The 19,804-nt window shown below is 41.0% G+C and overlaps 1 protein-coding gene across 1 annotated transcript in view; it reads right to left on the bottom strand.

Moving 5' to 3' along the window:
* Window positions 1-19,804, bottom strand: part of LOC126458358 (fibrillin-3-like) — a 145,604-nt gene that overhangs the window by 8,885 nt on the left and 116,915 nt on the right. The window contains exon 5 of the mRNA XM_050095331.1: window positions 66-2,109. Coding sequence (XP_049951288.1) covers window positions 163-2,109 — 1,947 coding nt within the window. The 3' untranslated portion in view covers window positions 66-162. The remainder of the gene's footprint in view (window positions 1-65; window positions 2,110-19,804) is intronic.

Below are 19,804 nucleotides of genomic sequence, written 5' to 3'. Positions count from 1 at the left end.
TCCACTCTGTATTGATAAATGGAATAAAACTAATATTTCCAGCCTACGTGCTGAGAACGACTTACCTCACTCCCGCTTGATAAGCAGCACGAGGAGCCCCTATGATAACCCGTGGTCCTGCTCCTCCGCTCCCGCGTGTCCTTGGTGAGTAGCACGAAGCCATCAAGACAAGTCGGCGCCCTCTTCGCGTGCGGTCACGCTGTGTTCCTTGTCCTCCACACACAGACCGGGGACGTGAGCGTGGAGCACGAAGCCTTCTGGACATGCGCACGTGTAGCTGCCCGGCAGATTGATGCATTGGTGCGAGCACTGGGCATGCGTGTGGCCGTGCGGGTCCGCGGCACACTCGTCGCGGTCGTCGCACGACTTCCCGTCCTTCATGAGGAAGTAGCCGGGTCTGCACAGGCACCGGTAGCCGCCCACAGTGTTCTCGCACTGGTGAGCGCACCCCGATGTGTTGCGTCGGCACTCGTCGATGTCTCGGCACGTCTTCTGATCTTCCGCCAGGTAGTAACCTGGTCGGCACATGCATCTGAAACTTCCCTGTGTGTTTTCGCACTCGTGTTCGCAGCCAGATCTATTTAGTCGACATTCGTTGAAGTCTTCACACGTCTTCATATCGTTCACAATGTAGAAACCGTGGCTACATGAACACTTAAAGCTCCCTTCCGTATTATCACAGAGTTGACTACAGCCAGATGTGTTGTCCCGACACTCGTCGATGTCTTCGCACGACTTCTGGTCCTCTCCGAGGCTGTAACCAGGCCTGCATGTGCATCTGTAGCTCCCTTCGGTGTTTTGACACTTGTGCTCACATCTCGATATGTAGCGGTAGCGGCACTCGTTGTCATCTTCGCACGACTTGCCGTCTCTCATAATCGAAAATCCGTCCCGGCACCGACAGTTGAATCCACCGTAGATGTTGTTACAGATGTGGGCACATCCAGATATATTCCGCCGACATTCGTCGATATCTGTGCACGTCATGTTGTTAGCATCTAGCGTAAACCCTTTAGGGCATTTCCCATCTTTAGCAGGAATTGTTGGCTTAGAATAAAACGTTCCCTCTTGGGTGATGGTAATGTTTTCTTTCCGGTTTATGCAGTTCATGATATCTGGCCGGCTGACTTCGAACCCTTCAGGACAGGTGCACATGAATCCGTTCGGCAGGTTCGTGCACCTGTACGCGCAGGGTGCTTGGGGGCGGCCGTTCTCGCCGATGGCACATTCGTCCCGATCATCGCACCTCTTCTGGTCCTCCATGAGGAAAAATCCAGGCCGACACTTGCATCTGGAACCCCCGTTGGTGTTCTCGCATTCGTGATCACATCCACCGTTGTTTACTTGGCACTCGTCAATATCCACGCACACCATGACATCAGTGTCGAGGTCGTACCCCTGCGGACACTCCATTCCAGCCCCAGGATCCAGCGGCATACAGTGTCTCACAACTCCTGTGGCGTCGTCTTCATCTTCGCCTGCCTTCGAGCCGTCAGCGCAGCTACAGACGGTACGACCTGCCACGGTTGAGCAATTTTTCTTGCACGCAGCCGTCTTCTGGCCAATGTCACTCACCGCTCCCTCAAGCAGATCGTACCTGCATTTGATTCCTTTGACAATTTTGGGTAGATTCTTCGTAGTATTGCTCTTTGATACTTTGTCGCGAGACTCGTCAAAATCTAAACATGAGGCATCATTTTTGTTAGGAGGACAGCACTGCGGGCCATTTCTTCTTCTTCCATTGGAAACGTACATCCGAATTATATCCGTGAAAGACATAAAATTCCTACTTGTACTCCAGGAGAAACTTTTTTTGCCATCACTACTTTCATGGCTGTGGATAAAGTCTGTACTCGTCATCGTTGGAACACACTGTATTTTGACCTGGAGAATTCCAGCGAAGCCCGTACCATGTGTCTTCAATGATGCAGTAAGGATCACGATAGAGCCTGGACTACAGAACGGTTTACTGATTTCATTCAAGTCAATATTGCCTTCATAAAGCAAGCGTGAAGATTCGCCTTGATTATCAACGTATTGGATAGGGATTCTCGTCTTCTGATGTAAAGAACAGTTTCTCAGTAATTCCTTCAAACAGGCGCATTCTCCCTGCGAAAAAAGAAGGTCATAGAAACTCTGTACTCTGAATTGAACGTGCATTTTGATACAGTCACCATTATTCATTGTATATTTCTAGGACAAACAGAAAACATTACGATTTATATGAGCAAGCTAGACACATTCCACTACGCAGTGCAATGTAATAAACACTACCAATAAGAAAAGCCTTACCCACACAAGCACCCGAACGCCAACATTTATAAATTACAGGATACGAAATAAGAAATAACATTTTCAGTTGGACCACTATAATGAAGACAAGTGAAAATTTAGAGATAATCGGAAACGAAGTAGATACATTTCACATAGCAACCTGGAAAATAAGAGACCTTACTAAGAAAGAAGAACAGTCATACAACAATATCACTCGCATGTATCTTAGAATCAAAGAAGAAGCTAAGGAGGAACTTCTAAGTCCGAAGATATAATTTCATTTCACAGTGAAGCATCTCAAAATAATGATGCTTCTTTTGCGGTACCATCAGTTTTAGGCTGTAGGTAGACAGGTTGTCTTTTAGTTTTTGTTAATTCTCTTCATAGACATCATTTTCAAAAATAATATTACTTTCCATTATTTCCATCTGTTGTCCCAAAAACGGTTCCTTGTATATAGGAGAACACTTGGGAATAATTAAGGAGCCGAAAAATCGTGAATACTAAAAACGTAGTTTTAAATATGAGCAGTTTTGCATTGTGGTCAAAATGAGATCTAAACAAAACCAAAATTATACAGTGACAGCTGAAATGCTTTTAAACATAATGATGTACATTTGAAAGAAATATGACAATATATAATAACAAAAGACGGGGTAACCCCCCAAAATTACTTGTATAGACATAAGAACTGACCGCACTGTTGCCACTTCCTAACAGAATTGACATATTTGCTAGAAGACAGAAAGAATATATTCTACACTCTCGTTCACGGGGCCCCGGGTTCCATTTCCGGCCCACTCGCTGATTTTCTCCACGCAGGACTCGATGTGTGTGTTGTCCTCATCACCACATCGTCATCATCACTGGCGCGCAAATCGCTGACATGGCGTTAAACAAAAACACTTGCTCCAGGTGGTCTACTTTACCAGACAGGGAAAAGGGGAAAGGAGATCGAGAAACTAAAAGAGAATCTGCCCGCCATACACTGAAATAAATGACAGTGTTTATAGTAATGAGACAATGTGTGAGCTTGAGAAATTTTACGAGAGAGACACGATTAACTAAGCAGTTACTACCTATTTCAAAGTTATTGTGCCCTAGGAGTAAACACAACTAAGAAATATCTTAGCCCGAGGCAAATGGTGTTACATGTTCCAAAACGCTCACTACCATAACTAATTTAAGAAAAGTACAAAGAAATACTCAGTGGAAGATAAGTTTTTGCTTTTAAAGACAATTTTGTAGTTATAATGATTGTAATATGTTACAATGTGACAGAAGAAAGAGGTATTTTTCATTGTAAACAGAACCACGCATCTACTTAGGTGTTCCAAATTTCTGCTGATTTCAGTCAATTTCTAAGGACTCTAAATAGTGAAAAATACCTCTTTCTTCTGCCACATTGTGACATTACTTATTCAAGTAATGTAACAATGTGGCAGAAGAAAGAGGTATTTTTCACAGTGTGGCATTACTTATTCAAGTAATGTAAGAATGTGGCAAAAGAAAAAGGTATTTTTCATTATTTGGAGTCCTTAGAAATTGAGTGAAATCAGCAGAAATTTGGAACAACTGAGTATATGCGTGGTTCTGTTTACACAATTCTCAAATGAATACCTTCTAGTAAACATTCTAGACATGTGCCAGTTTCTTGAAACAGAAGTTTATAACGTGAAAACAGTTTTGAAAACAGACTGTGGACTCTGAAAGGCGATATTGCACAGAACGTCGTACGCAGAAATACAGCTAGGCTGCAAAATTGTTTCATTATAAGTGCTGACACAGATGGACTTCTCTGAAACGTGTAGTGTAACGAAAAGAAAATTAATGGGTACAAATGTTTGTGTAATATAGTTGACAATCGTAACAGACTTGCTGAGGGAAAATCTAAATTTTTCACGTGATATTCCAGAGATCAGTAATGGGCGAACAGTAGAAGAGATGAACTGTATGAAATCTCGAGTTCGAGGAGTGCAATATATTAAATAATTGTCAATGGTCGGATAAATAGAGCTGTACAACGTAACAGAACTTATGTAAGTACACTCCTGGAAATTGAAATAAGAACACCGTGAATTCATTGTCCCAGGAAGGGGAAACTTTATTGACACATTCCTGGGGTCAGATACATCACATGATCACACTGACAGAACCACAGTTACATAGACACAGGCAACAGAGCATGCACAATGTCGGCACTAGTACAGTGTATATCCACCTTTCGCAGCAATGCAGGCTGCTATTCTCCCATGGAGACGATCGTAGAGATGCTGGATGTAGTTCTGTGGAACGGCTTGCCATGCCATTTCCACCTGGCGCCTCAGTTGGACCAGCGTTCGTGCTGGACGTGCAGACCGCGTGAGACGACGCTTCATCCAGTCCCAAACATGCTCAATGGGGGACAGATCCGGAGATCTTGCTGGCCAGGGTAGTTGACGTACACCTTCTAGAGCACGTTGGGTGGCACGGGATACATGCGGACGTGCATTGTCCTGTTGGAACAGCAAGTTCCCTTGCCGGTCTAGGAATGGTAGAACGATGGGTTCGATGACGGTTTGGATGTACTGTGCACTATTCAGTGTCCCCTCGACGATCACCAGTGGTGTACGGCCAGTGTAGGAGATCGCTCCCCACACCATGATGCCGGGTGTTGGCCCTGTGTGCCTCGGTCGTATGCAGTCCTGATTGTGGCGCTCACCTGCACGGCGCCAAACACGCATACGACCATCATTGGCACCAAGGCAGAAGCGACTCTCATCGCTGAAGACGACACGTCTCCATTCGTCCCTCCATTCACGCCTGTCGCGACACCACTGGAGGCGGGCTGCACGATGTTGGGGCGTGAGCGGAAGACGGCCTAACGGTGTGCGGGACCGTAGCCCAGCTTCATGGAGACGGTTGCGAATGGTCCTCGCCGATACCCCAGGAGCAACAGTGTCCCTAATTAGCTGGGAAGTGGCGGTGCGGTCCCCTACGGCACTGCGTAGGATCCTACGGTCTTGGCGTGCATCCATGCGTCGCTGCGGTCCGGTCCCAGGTCGACGGGCACGTGCACCTTCCACCGACCACTGGCGACAACATCGATGTACTGTGGAGACCTCACGCCCCACGTGTTGAGCAATTCGGCGGTACGTCCACCCGGCCTCCCGCATGCCCACTATACGCCCTCGCTCAAAGTCCGTCAACTGCACATATGGTTCACGTCCACGCTGTCGCGGCATGCTACCAGTGTTAAAGACTGCGATGGAGCTCCGTATGCCACGGCAAACTGGCTGACACTGACGGCGGCGGTGCACAAATGTTGCGCAGCTAGCGCCATTCGACGGCCAACACCGCGGTTCCTGGTGTGTCCGCTGTGCCGTGCGTGTGATCATTGCTTGTACAGCCCTCTCGCAGTGTCCGGAGCAAGTATGGTGGGTCTGACACACCGGTGTCAATGTGTTCTTTTTTCCATTTCCAGGAGTGTATTTTTTACCTCAGTCTATTGTCGCTTTTGTTTTTGTAATAGTTACCGGTTTGGTTCAAATTTAGAATAGCTCCTAATCTGTTTTAGTCGCAGAACAAACTCGATAATTTCCTTGTTTCAGTGACTTACGGAGACTGAGCACGTCACATATAGCTGATGGGTAACTTTGCAACTGCAATAGATCTGATGAGGTTCTAAAAATGAACGAAACCGGTAATTATTACAAACACAATTGCAACACTTGACTGCAGCTAATAATATTAGTCGTAGCTGTTGCGGATACCCTCTCCACTTGACAACATGTGTAGCTTTCACAGACTATTTATTCACACTTTCAGTCTAGGCTGTACTGAAATTTATTGCGGATGGTCATTATCTTGCTGAAATGTAAGTTCAGAATGGCTTGCCATCAAGGGCAGCAAATCGAGGTGTAGATTATCATTGACGTGCTCTTGTGCTGTACAGGTACCACGGATCACAACCAAACGGGTCCATCTATGAAAAGAGATGTTATCCCTGACCATCACTACTGGTTGTTGGGGTGTACGACGGGCGACAGTCTGGTTGGTGAGAATTGTCTTCTGTGGTAAGTCCTGCTTCGAACTGAGCCCATCATGACCAGAGAAAACGTGTCTGGAGACATCCCAGACAGCGGTGGGGTACCAAACTCACTTATAACCTCTGAACCATGAGTAATGGTCGGGGCTACCTGGAACGAGTTCATGATCAACAGTTAACATGACATCATCATCTTAGAGAGGGTATAACCGTATTTCATGTCTGATGCTGAACATTAACGGTGAACATTGTCTGTGTAGTCCAAAGTGAAGAGTCTTATAAAATTGTCTGTATCCAGTGTTACTTTAATATTGAGATACAGTTATGAATATTCGGGATATTCTTGTGGAAACTGATTATAAACAGCAAAGTAAATTTTCCTATCTATCTCGTAATAAACTGAACTAATATTGTACGTGTTCTAGTTTCCTCTCGTTCTGATCTTGGAGCAAATAAACAACCTACAGTTGTACCGTCGATTGTACTTCCGTCACGCACAAACAATCCACTAACACTGATCTTTCACCGTATACTGTGAGACTCTGTGAGATGTTGTTCCAGCTGTGAAAGACTGTTGTACGCGTTACATTGCCACAAAATTCACAGGTAATGAAGGAGAAAAATAATAAACTGCAAAATTGAGGTGATAAAGTATCAAGAGGTGAAGGAAAGTTACTCTAGGTGAGTGTGGGCACTGACCTATTGAGCGATGTGGTGTCTGTTATATAGCCTTCGGAACACAATGACAAATTGTATACTTCACCTTATTTTGTGCTTAGGAGCATGGCACGTGTTCAAGAAGTAGATAATGATAGCATGGTTTTGTCGAATTCATGCACCTCCACCTCTGACAATGTAGATCTTCCAGATGGACTGACAGTTTGGAGACTGACTTGAGGATGATTTGCATATGTCGAGCGGAGACCTGTGTTGCAAATAGACCATCAATTCATTATGAGGAGGGATGAAGCATTTCAAAGGGAAGGGTAAGTCAGTCATGGAAACTTCGTTAATACAATTCACAGATTCTCAATCTTAGTCGACCATTACTAGCAACACCTCTAACTCAGCATAGAACTCTGATGGTAATAACCCCTCAATCTACAGAAATCTGTCCACAATACCTATTAACCTGCAACCTATAATGGAAGAATCCTTCAATCAGTGGTTGGCTGAGAACGTTATTGCGGAAAGAGATAGTCAATAGGAAACTGTTGTCGTCATTGTTCTAAAGAACTCATCAGATGGAACAAAAAAATACAGGTTTTGTATCAGGTACCAATACTTAAATCAAGAAGAATCACAGTATCCTATACTGGACATGACGCAGACTTTGGACAACGTAGGTCAATGTAAGTATTTCTGTATGATGAATTTGAAGATTGGATATCAATGTCACCGACTAGAACTGGTTCTAGAAGACTGCCCAAAGACCATGTTTTCCTTTCCATGGATCACTATCAGTATCAGTGGATGCCATTTTGTCATTATAGTGCTCCAGCCCCATTCCAAAAGTTATTGAATGACGTGTTTAAGAGATTAAAATTATAACGCTGTCTATTTATATGATATTATTTTATATTTTATAAAGATCTAAACGTGAATGTGCAACAACTGGAGGAAGTGTTTCATACGCTGCATTTGGCATGTTTAATGCTATGTACTGTAAAGCATATTAGAACAACCAGAGCTAAACTATCTAGCTAATGTGACCAGCGAAGATGGTGTAAAGGCTGACCTAAAACGAGCTGAGTACATGTTGTTGGTGATTCCTTACCACCACAACAGAACAAGTGCAATAATTTTTAGGCCTGTGTAATTATCATCGAAAATTCGTAAAGGTATGACCATTGAATCAGTTGCTGAAAAAAGATCAGAATTCTAGTGATAAATTGACTGTAAGGCCATGTTTTAGAAACTGAATGTGGCATTAACGACCATCCCGTTATTAACATTTACAAATTGTGAGAATAAATGTATCCTAACCTGTGATGCAAGCAATTAGGTGATCGAATGTATTCTCTCAGAATGGAGATGGCGAGGAACAGTCGGTACCACGTATGTTGAAACACTGAATTCAACCAGATTTTCTCAGCTATGGAGAAAGAAGTGTTGAGTGTCATTTATGGTATTACTTATTTCCTTTGTTACCTGTATCGTTCTAGGGGTAGTGTCTTCGACTGGCAAACAAAAGTCCTGTGTTCCAGATTTGAACCTTGTCACTGCTTAAATTTTGAACAAAATATCATGAGCAGCAATGGTGCCCCAAGACTCCCAGCACGCTGTGCTAACGGTCTCGTGTAAGTGAGAAAAGAAAAGGGCAGAGTTTCAGAGCATTCTCTTGCCCTCGGTGTGGGCAACTGCCACTGAAAGGTGATCGACGGTACGAGGATGCAGAGAGTAACGGAAACAGCTGCACTAAAACAAGTAAGTGCATCCCTGGAACATGTGAGTTGTAATAGATAAAGTGTTACACTGATCTCTCCATTGGTTAAAGATTCCAGATTAGCTCACAATTCAGATCTCTGGAAGGAGATTGTCAAATGGAAAGTGACAATGAGAATAAGATCAAATAATCGATGGCAGGATAACATTCTATGAGATGTAGCTTGAAATATGAGAACCTTCAGTGCTGCAGGAAAGCTGGAAAATCTGAAAAGGAAAATGTAAGTGTTTGAAAGTAAGCTTCTGTTTTAAAGAGTTGCTTCTTGTCGACTGAAGAGAGGGAAGATGCTGTCACCAATTGATTGGTCATCCAGGATCTGATATCGAGGATTTTAAAAATGACCAATCACTTTGTGAAAGCGTCTTCCCTCTCTTCAGTAGGCAAGAAGCAACTCTTTAAATCAGAAGCTTACTCCGCCAGATCCTATGGGCTACCTATATTCAGCGCAATAGGGTCTCCCACCCATGAATTAGATGGACACTTTGCCTCGCTGCTGAAACCTCATGTTGGTGGAACTGACAGTCATGTTAAAAATTCATATCACTTCATCGATACTATTAAGGAAATTAGTGTGGGTCCTAATAATATCCTGGTCATTTTTGATGTGGTGTCGTTGTTTACCATGATTTCGGTGAATGAAGCGATCACATGTGTAGCAGATATTGTTCCTAGTGATATTTTGGCATTATTCAGACACTGCCTTACTGCAACTTATTTTCAATAATGTTTTTTTATGAACATATTGACGGGGTGGCTATGGGAAGTGCTGTGGCTAACTTGTTCATGGAGAACTCTGAACGACGGGCGCTGCAAACAGCTAGAAAAAGACCAGCCAGATGGTATCGTTATGTAGACGATATATTTGTTATATGGAACCATGGGGAAGAGGAACTGGATTCCTTCCAGTTACATTTGAATAATATTAATCCAAGAATTCAATTCACTATGGAAAAGGAAATCGATGGTCACCTGAACTTCTTAGATGTGACTGTAATGAAACGAGAGGACGGATCATTGGGCCGTAAGGTTATCAGAAAAGACACACACACTGGTAGTTATTTTCAGAAAGATTCTAACCACCACCCAAGACATAAAAGAGAAGTGTTTAAAACATTAATAGATAGGGTTCACAACATCGTGAACAAGCTTACTTAAACGATGAGGTTGAACACCTTAGAGCGACCTTCAAGAAGAATGGGTATTCGAACAGAGAGATAGATCTTGCACTACGTCCAAGACTGACAACCAGGACGGGCGAGGATCGACACCAACCCAAGGGGAAAGTGTTCTTACCATTCATCAGTCCGGTCATTGATCGCATTGGAAAAATTTTAAGCAAGTACGATGTGGAAACTGTTTTCAGAGCCACCACGAAAATAAAAGAATGTTTAAGATCCGCAAAAGATAAACGACATCCTCTAGCCACACCAGATGTGTATAAAATTCCGTGCAGTTGTGGAAAGGTCTAAATAGGCACAACAAAAAGAAGCGTCAACACCCGTCTGCGTGAACATAAAAGGAACTGCCGCCTCGGACGTATTGATAAATCGGCTGTAGTGGAACGTGTGTTTCAGGAAGGTGATCATGAAATAAAGTTTAGTGAGGCGACCGTCATAGCAAAGGCGTCGCATTATTATGCGCGAATGTACAGAGAGGCCATTGAGATTGCCAAACACTGCAAGAATTTTTATAGAAAAGATGAAGGCATGAAGCTGGGTAGGATATGGATGTCAACATTGCAGCAACAGCGTGACAATCGATTAATTTCAGTTGAGAAAGTTGGCAATATCAGAGATCATAGTACAGCCGACGCCAAGTGATTGACAGTGGCGCCCTCTGTGTGGCTTATATATACGGCGCTCACTCGGGCTCTCGTTGCAGTTTGCTGATTGTCCTCGGAGGATGCCTTCCGCAGTCGAAGGCGAAACGTCAAGGGAGAGTCTTATGTTTGGACCACGGCATCTCAGCACGGAAGTGTTAAGTGATGAGGGATCAAATGATTGGGACATCATAGCCACATTTAATTATAAAGTACACAGCAGCACTGGACATTCAACATTCGAGATAGTATATGGCAGAAAGTTGCCATCGTATTTTGAAGTGAGTATGTCTAAAATTTGGAAAAATGGGGAATTAATGAGGAAGTTCGTGAAAGACGTTATGAGATGTTTGGAAACTGGTGACAAAAGCAAAAACGAAAGTTTTCAAACGTCAAGAGCAAGTTGGATGAAGTGCTGGTAAATTCCCTGAGCACAGAATTTGTCAGTGGTCATGCTGCTGAATCCCTACACATCAAAGGGTACTTACTTGTTACCAAAGACCATGCGAAGACATAGATTATCCATGAAGCTGAAGTTACCAACAAGATCTTCTATTACTCATGTAGGGTGCGTCAAGCCATTTAAGAGAAGTACTGATGCTTTATCACAAGTGCCAATGTCATTATCAGCGAAGGGTGTTGAGGGTAAGAAGAGAAAAGTGTCCCCACGGAATTACACAGATGCAGAGCCTCAGTTTTAAATATTGTCCCTGCACCAATATAAGTCTCAGGTGATGTATAAGGTGGCTTGAGTCTGTCGCTGGATATTATGATAGAAGTGTATTGCAGCCATTTGTGAACCACAAGATGCTTTCACCCTCACAATCAGATTGAAAGCGAAGGGATATTTGAGGACATCCAACTCAGGAACACGAGTAGCTTTGTGCGGGTGTAAAGATGATGGTGGACAACAAGCTGAGATTTTTCAGATCTGTTGTGAGACACAGCAAAAAATTGCTCAGATGTCAGGCTAACGAGAAAGATATCGTGGTAATAAGGAAGTGGGACTCTGGGCGGGATTTTAGTCTACTTTTAAAGCTTAGTCATGTCTTCACATGAACATTTGGAAGAGCACAGATACTCGTTTATCACTTGAGTCCTAAGATAGACGTAACATACTGAAAGGTGGCTACACTGAGCCACTGCGCCAGAGATTGCGCCAAAGAGTATTATTAAGCCGCCTCCACAGTGCTTGGGGAGAGCTCGTAGTAGTCAGTGCCTGTCGAGGACTCGGGGTAGTCTGTGCTGAGATATCGTAGTGAGGAGTGTTTGTTGAGATGTGCTAGCAGGCAGTGCTTGCTGAGATGTGATACTGAAGAGTCTTGTTGAGATGTGGTAGTAGAGAGTCGGTGTGGAGATATATTGTAAGGATTAGAGTGATTTTCATCAATATAAATGAGGTAACAAACTCCGTTTCTTTTTTTCTCATTATTTCAATGCCCTGAATCATGCGTCATTACAGGTTCAGTCAACAAAGCATCTGGCTTGTGTTCTTGTATTAGAGTGTAATTCTGGTTTTCTTACGCAATTATAGTATTTCTATTTTTTAATTACTTCAGTATAAATGATATTTAAAATTTCTTGTCTTGTTGAAGAAGAACCGTGCCAGATGTGTACGTTGAGTCACACTCCCACACACAGAACAATTACACTTGTGCTTTGGGTTCGTAGGTTTTATAGTTGCTGGGGACTTAATTAATTATTTGTGTTAACGAAAATTTTCTTTCATTCTTTGTTGTTATTCTATGCAGTCAGATTGCGTACAAATACTAGTCAGGGCCAACCGTTTACGAAACTGCGTAATCGGACAGACAGCTACTAAAAATCTAAAAATTATTTTCATTTTATATTTAATTAAGCCCCCATGCACGTGGCGACCGCTGCTTCGGATCGTCCCTTGGAATTCTTCTGATTGTAAAAATAGTAGACCGTAGTATTGTTGTAGTAATTTGAGTTTAGTAATTGTAGTCTGTATTGCATGTGTAGATTTGGTAATTGTCATTCTTCTAATGGTATTTTTAAAAATGTAATTTTTATTGCCTTGTATACACGTTTGACGATTTAGTGCAATTATTTCAATTGTTCGTTAATCGTGTTTGAGGGAAACATTTCGAGTGAATGGTATTGTTGGAGATAAGGAGTCATTGTGTGTAATTTTCGTACAGTGACGAGTTTTGTATGTTTTGTAAATGATTACGCGATCAATGAAAAAGGCAAAAATGATGAATAGTGAGAATAACGAAATTGTTGACATGGCGAACTCGCCAACACAGGACAACAGTATGATGAATAATGGGGTTGAAAACAATTTAATAAGTCGGGAAGACAGTCCGGAACCATTTCAAATTTTTCTCAATTAGAAAATTTACAGAATACGAGATTAACGATAGAAGATTCTGAAATAGTATCGAACACAGATAGCTTTACAGCTATGACGAAGGAAACTGGTTTTGCGGGATATGTTCGGGGTGAAAAGAATTTTGAACCATTTAATATGGAGCAGTTGATGGGTGCAATATTAGATTTGGGATCTGAATTAAAAACAGTGGCAACACATTTAGAAACAGAGATGGGAACTTTACGATCTGAAATTAAAACGGAAATGAAAGCTATGACAACACGGTTATGCTCAAAAATAGGATCAATTAAAACCGAGATGAAAGCAGTGGGATCACAGTTACGATCTGAATTAGAAACTGATATGGGAACAATGGAAACACAGTTAGGCTCACGAACAGGGACATGTTTCAAATACATGAAAGACGAATCAAATAAAGAAATTAGAGAAGAAGTACAACCGATTTTGAAGGCTCACAATAATAGCTTAATTTCAAAAATCAGACAAGAGGAACAGGGCAGGGAACAGGAAGAAAAAGATCGCGTGATAGTACAGAAATTTTCAGAGTTAAATTTACAATGTGCACACGATAAGGAAGAAATACTTGAGAGAATCGAGGAGTCCGTATCAGATGACAGATTAAATAACATAACACAACAATATGAACAGTTAATTACCAAATGTGTCAATACTGAAACCCGAGTCGCGACACTTACGGAAAACGTAAATAAACAGAAAGGACAATTAAGTGACTCATCGGAAAGAGTTGAGGAGATCTCAGATAAATTGACAAGTCTTAGTTTAGCAGAGGGGTTTGAAGAAAGTAATTTATTTCATTTACGGGATGCAATAAGAGAGCGCCAAATTTGCCACTAAGTCACAAACTTGAAATTATGTGCGGCTATTAAAGTCCTCAGGGGATTCACTACACTAAGTGAATATGTGCCGTAGCGTGCATAGGGCCCCGAGCTGTAGTGGTGCTATTTCTCTTTTAGTTTTCTGTACCGCTGCTTACTCTTTTACTATTCTTTGCATCTGTCAATACAACTCTTCGACTATCAATCTATCTAGAGAATAAGTAAACAATAACCAGATATGAAGATTTTACCCAAAAGAGATTTCGGAAATTACTGTTTGGACTTACTGTACCTTCAGCAGCATTCATTCATAGCTTAAACGAAATTTGACCTGTTTATCTTCGTAACAATATTACTTTATATGTTGCCGATATTCTTATTGCGAAACGTTCTTGGAGTGGGCACAACAAAATTTTGGATTCATTATTACGTATTTTTGCAAGAGTTGGCATTACAGTGAACTTAGAAAAATCTGAATTTGGTCATTCTCAGGTGAAATTTCTCGGTCACATTATTTCTACAGAAGGTATTCTTCCTGATCCAGAAAAATTAGACGCTATTCGTAATTATGCTGTTCCTGCCACAAAACGCGAGGTTCGTAGTTTCCAAAATTTTTGTGGAATGATATACTTTTAAAAAATTTTTTTGTGGAATGACATACTTTTGAGAAACTAACAGCTAGATGTAAACATGCAGAGAATACAAGGATACCGCGCTGTGTTTTGGCGGCGGCACATACTCAAAGCAACAGTCAAGTCTGCGCGCCGCACAAGGCAGTCGTTGACCGCAAACAATTGCTTCCTACGTCACGCGCCTACAGCTGATCGAGCGCTCAGTGCGAATGCACTGACAGCCGTAAACAAATACACAGTCTAATTTCTCCGACTAAATTCAGTATAAAGCTACAGTGACTTGATGAATTATGTTATTAACGTTCAGTATTTTTCAGGATACGGTTCTATAAAATATTTAAAAACTTTAGGTAAATTCTGTGTGTCTCCGACGTTAAGAGGACTTGCTATCGAGAAAATTTCAGAAAGAATGTAATTTCCAAGAAGAAACTAATAAACTAAAAAGGTAACTATTAATTGAGTTCATTTTTCAGGTAACATATTTCCACTTAGGTACGTACTTTAGACGTAATTTGCTGCTCGCAATTACGTGATTCCGACTTTGTGCTAATTTCATGTTCTATGAAATTACTTTTGAAGCGACGTGCTTGCGTACGTTAACTGATTTTGACAATGATTATTAATGAACTGGGTTGTTATTTGTATATTATGCATCGCTTGGCTGCACTGCCTTTTCACTGATGTCATATTTTTTTTTATTACGTGCCTGCTGTGCTTATTTATTTAAATTATAATTGTCACCTGATTAGTTGTGCTGATATGTATGTAAGTTATACTTTGTGATTTATCTGCTTGCGCCTTCATGTTTACTTATTAAGATGACATATGAACATTTATTTGCTTATGCTGATATGATACTAATGACCTGTTTATTACGTAAGATATATGTTTACTACTATGCGTATGGATTGCATATTTATACATTTCTGTTTGTTGTCATAACTACTCTTTAATTTGGTATATAGAAATGCTGATATACTGTGTACAAACATAGAGTTTAGGTCACACTATTGTATTAATTATAGATTGTTTGCTTGGGAGAGCCTCGTTGTAAGAACTGTGCTGCATCCACTTGTTGACATTCTGTTTTCTACTGGTATATTTACTCGCTATTGCTTGTTTTGCTTACGCTCAGTGCCTTATATTTTTAAGATAAGAAAATGAGGTGCTATAATTCGACAAACGACATTAGTACAAGAAACTTCATAGAAGTCACATGAGCTGGAGGTTTTATGGAAGCTGTATAAATGTATGCTAATAGGAAGGAAGCTAACGACATGACATACCAATACTAGGTTTAGACCATTAACAATTATTACACTGCATTTTTCGTGAGCAATTGAAATAGGAAGTGACACTTGACACAAGAAATACTCCACATGTTTGCTTCTGTTTGCCATAATTCTTGAAGTGGTGTACACACTGTGAAATATTATGATCATTCACACTCCGTAATCGTACTTAATTACTGAGAGTTATTCGAACTAAGTCTGTTAGAGGTCACGTATGCATTTCTTTTATTTAATGATGGACAGAAGATTTGGGTCAGATGGATTACACAGAGGTTGTGTGTTGACCGTGTGTCTTCGGATTGTATGGAATGATGAGGTTTGCATTAGGATGTTATCTGTACTTGTTCGAGGAGACTGACTAGAGTATAGAGTTGTTATGGAAGTGAAATGATATTGGTAATAAGGTTTATATGTATCGACGTATTGAAGAGGTATTATTGAGGTATTATTGAGATTATGTGATGTTGATGATTATTGGAGTTTTGGTGGACAAGAGGTAAGGTAAATGCTATTAATGATAAAATTTATATGTATCGACGTAAGAGGTATTATTGAAGTATTGAGATTATGTGATGCTGATGATTATTGGAGTTTTGGTGTATAAGAGGTAAAGTAAGTGAGGTGCATATTTTTTTTGTTGGCCTATATAGAAAAAGGAGGATGAAGATAGCAGACTAGAACACTAAAGTAGAAGGAAGATTGTCTACACCCACTTGTTAAATCAATAAGCAGTACATACTTTTTTTTGAAGAGAGGAAGTAGTTGCATATCTTGGCTCACTGACAGTTGTTCAGCAACCGCACATTTTGATCTGGTTTGGCAAACATTGGTCTTGACATGATGACTATGACGTTGACTTAACTATTATTGGCTGTTATACATTGCTGCCACTACTACTTGATACACAATATGAACATCAAATTTTGACAGAATTGCATTTACACAGTTAACACTATTCAATTACACAGTAGTGCTTAATGTGGATGAAAGATGAATGAGTGTGTTTTGTGTGTTTTCCTTTCCTAGTCCTACCCACCTATCTCCTAAATATTATTTTATTTGTTTGTAGTTGCTTGCACTGACACCCATAAATATTATAGGTTTACTGATATTTGAGTATTTGTAATAGTTAATATGACAATTATCTGACATCATTTGTGTGTTTGTTATGATTTGTATGTTTAGTGTAAAAGCATTTGTCTGTGGATTCAAACTATTGTTCATGCCTGAACTGTCTGATTAGTGATAGTGAATATTATGAACTGTTACCTGCACTTTTCAACATAATGGGTTCCACTTAGGAATGATTAATTCCTGCTGATGAACTGTGTGATTAGGATAGTGAATAATATGGACTGTTACTTGTACTTTTTCTACGTGATTGGTGCCACTAGGACATGTTTAATTTCTGCTAATAAATTCTGATGAACAGTGTGATCAGTGATAGTGAATATTATGGACTGCTCTCTGGACCTGCTCATCATTGCTAGGTGCAACTGATGGACTGTTTCTGCTGAAATGATGTCACTTGTTGGTGTCTGCACCTGCTCAACATTACTGGGTGCACTGATGAACTGCTTCTACTGAAATGAAGTCACTTGTTGGTGCCTGCACCTGTTCAACATTGCTGGGTGCAACTGATGGAACTACTTTTATTGAAATGAAGTCACTTGTTGGTGCCTGCACCTGATCAACATTACTGGGTGCCACTGATGAACTGCTTCTACTGAAATAGTGTCACTTGTTGCTGTGTGTACCTGCTCTACATTACTGGGTGCCACTGATGGCCTGTTTTTTTACTGAAATAATGTGACTTGTTGCTATGTGTACCTGCTCAACACTACTGGGTGCCACAGATGGAACTGCTTTTACTAAACTGATGTCACTTGTTGGTGTTTGAACCTGTTGACCATTGCTGGGCTGGAATTATCAAATATTTGTTTTTTTTTAATAATTAAAAGTATTTTATGTGAACATTTGTATAAACTGATTTTTTGTGTATTGTGTAAACTATTATGTAAAGCCACATGTATGAAAGAATTTGTATTGCCTACTGTATTTTATATATTAGGTTATTGAAAGGTCAGTGCAAAACCAAAATTTTAACTAATTATGTGATATTTAGGTATTAATATTATCTTTTATTTTTGTCTGTATTTTTGTGGACGAATTTGGTGGTATTTTCACCGCCAATGCTGGCAAAAATACCATCAAATTCTGGCCTGTGGAGGAGGGGCATATGAAAGGTGGCTACACTGAGCCACTGCGCCAGAGATTGCGCCAAAGAGTATTATTAAGCTGCCTCCACAGTGCTTGGGGAGAGCTCGTAGTAGTCAGTGCCTGTCGAGGACTTGGGGTAGTCTGTGCTGAGATATCGTAGTGAGGAGTGTTTGTTGAGATGTGCTAGCAGGCAGTGCTTGCTGAGATGTGATACTGAAGAGTCTTGTTGAGATGTGGTAGTAGAGAGTCGGTGTGGAGATATATTGTAAGGATTAGAGTGATTTTCATCAATATAAATGAGGTAACAAACTCCGTTTCTTTTTTTCTCATTATTTCAATGTCCTGAATCATGCGTCATTACAGGTTCAGTCAACAAAGCATCTGGCTTGTGTTCTTGTATTAGAGTGTAATTCTGGTTTTCTTACGCAATTATAGTATTTCTATTTTTTAATTACTTCAGTGTAAATGATATTTAAAATTTCTTGTCTTGTTGAAGAAGAACCGTGCCAGATGTGTACGTTGAGTCACACTCCCACACACAGAACAATTACACTTGTGCTTTGGGTTCGTAGGTTTTATAGTTGCTGGGGACTTAATTAATTATTTGTGTTAACGAAAATTTTCTTTCATTCTTTGTTGTTATTCTATGCAGTCAGATTGCGTACAAATACTAGTCAGGGCCAACCGTTTACGAGACACAGCGTAATCGGACATACAGCTACGAAAAATAAAAAGTATTTTCATTAATAATAATTAAGCCCCCATGCAATACATGTAAAACACAGACACGACTATGAACCTCACGCTATTATTAGCTGCTTCAGCCAGCTACTACAACAAATGGTCACACCAGCGTATCTCTCTGATAGGAGTAGGGTATAAACTAACGACTAACGATGGAATTTCAGACTATGAAGGAAAATAAGTCAGCTATTGGTGCTTTGAACGATCCCTTAGGTTCTGTTAAGCCTCACAATGGAAGTGACAGACAGATACATACACATATATGGCAAACATACAAAGGAAGTCACTATCCACAGTCCAGAGGCACATACGGGCAAGTATTATAAGTTATTTTTAGTGTTCAATCTTAACTGGGTATACCTTCCACTTACATGGTTCCTGCTGTCGATTGGTGATCATACGAGCCGCTGGTGGGGTAGACATGCAGGTCAAACTCTGCTGCTGGCAGGAATTCTGCCCTACTTGACGTTTGGTGACTTATATATATTGCGTTTGGGGCTGTTTGCTAACAGATGTCCAATTCGCAGTCAGGGACCGTGAAATACTGTTCTGCAGAAAGCGACTGACACTCTATAACTCCATCTAAGTTACCAGAAATTACTGGTAATATCTAGATGGTATTTATTTTTCTGGCAATCTTTCATGACTCCGTCACTGGGTGCCCCAGAAATTTGTAACTAACTGTGGACACTTTACCACAAGAGCCAATCTCGTTACCAGGTTAGGACATTAAGACTAAGAAGGGAAATGTGGTGCCATGAAATCAACTGTAAGTAGCACTTCGGTGTTAGCTTCTGTCTCTGGATCAGTTTGTCTCATCTGGTATGAAGGCTTGGTTGAGTCCGTCGAATGATTCTGTGAAGAGAAAGCCACTGATATCAGTCTCGAATATTTTGACCTGGAGGACCAGAATTGTATGGTGGTTGGTGCGTTTTCCGGATGTAATCGTGTCTGACGAAAACCTGTTTGTTGTACTGTAAGTCACAGAAAATCTGGGTGCTAGTAGCATGTTCTTTTGAAACGGCGGAACGAAGCCTGTGGATCTACATGCGAAGATGTTGCAGACAGTTTGAGGCTTTAATAATACTGTTTGGTATGTTTCTTCAACCCTCGTGCGGGCGCGTCTGTGTATAAAGTGCGCCAACCACAAATAAC

This window comes from Schistocerca serialis, chromosome 1 (assembly GCF_023864345.2).
Source record: "Schistocerca serialis cubense isolate TAMUIC-IGC-003099 chromosome 1, iqSchSeri2.2, whole genome shotgun sequence".
NCBI classification, from domain to species: domain Eukaryota; kingdom Metazoa; phylum Arthropoda; class Insecta; order Orthoptera; family Acrididae; genus Schistocerca; species Schistocerca serialis.
The sequence above is the reverse complement of the archived record's forward strand: the minus strand, read 5'-3'. Positions and strand labels throughout refer to the sequence as shown.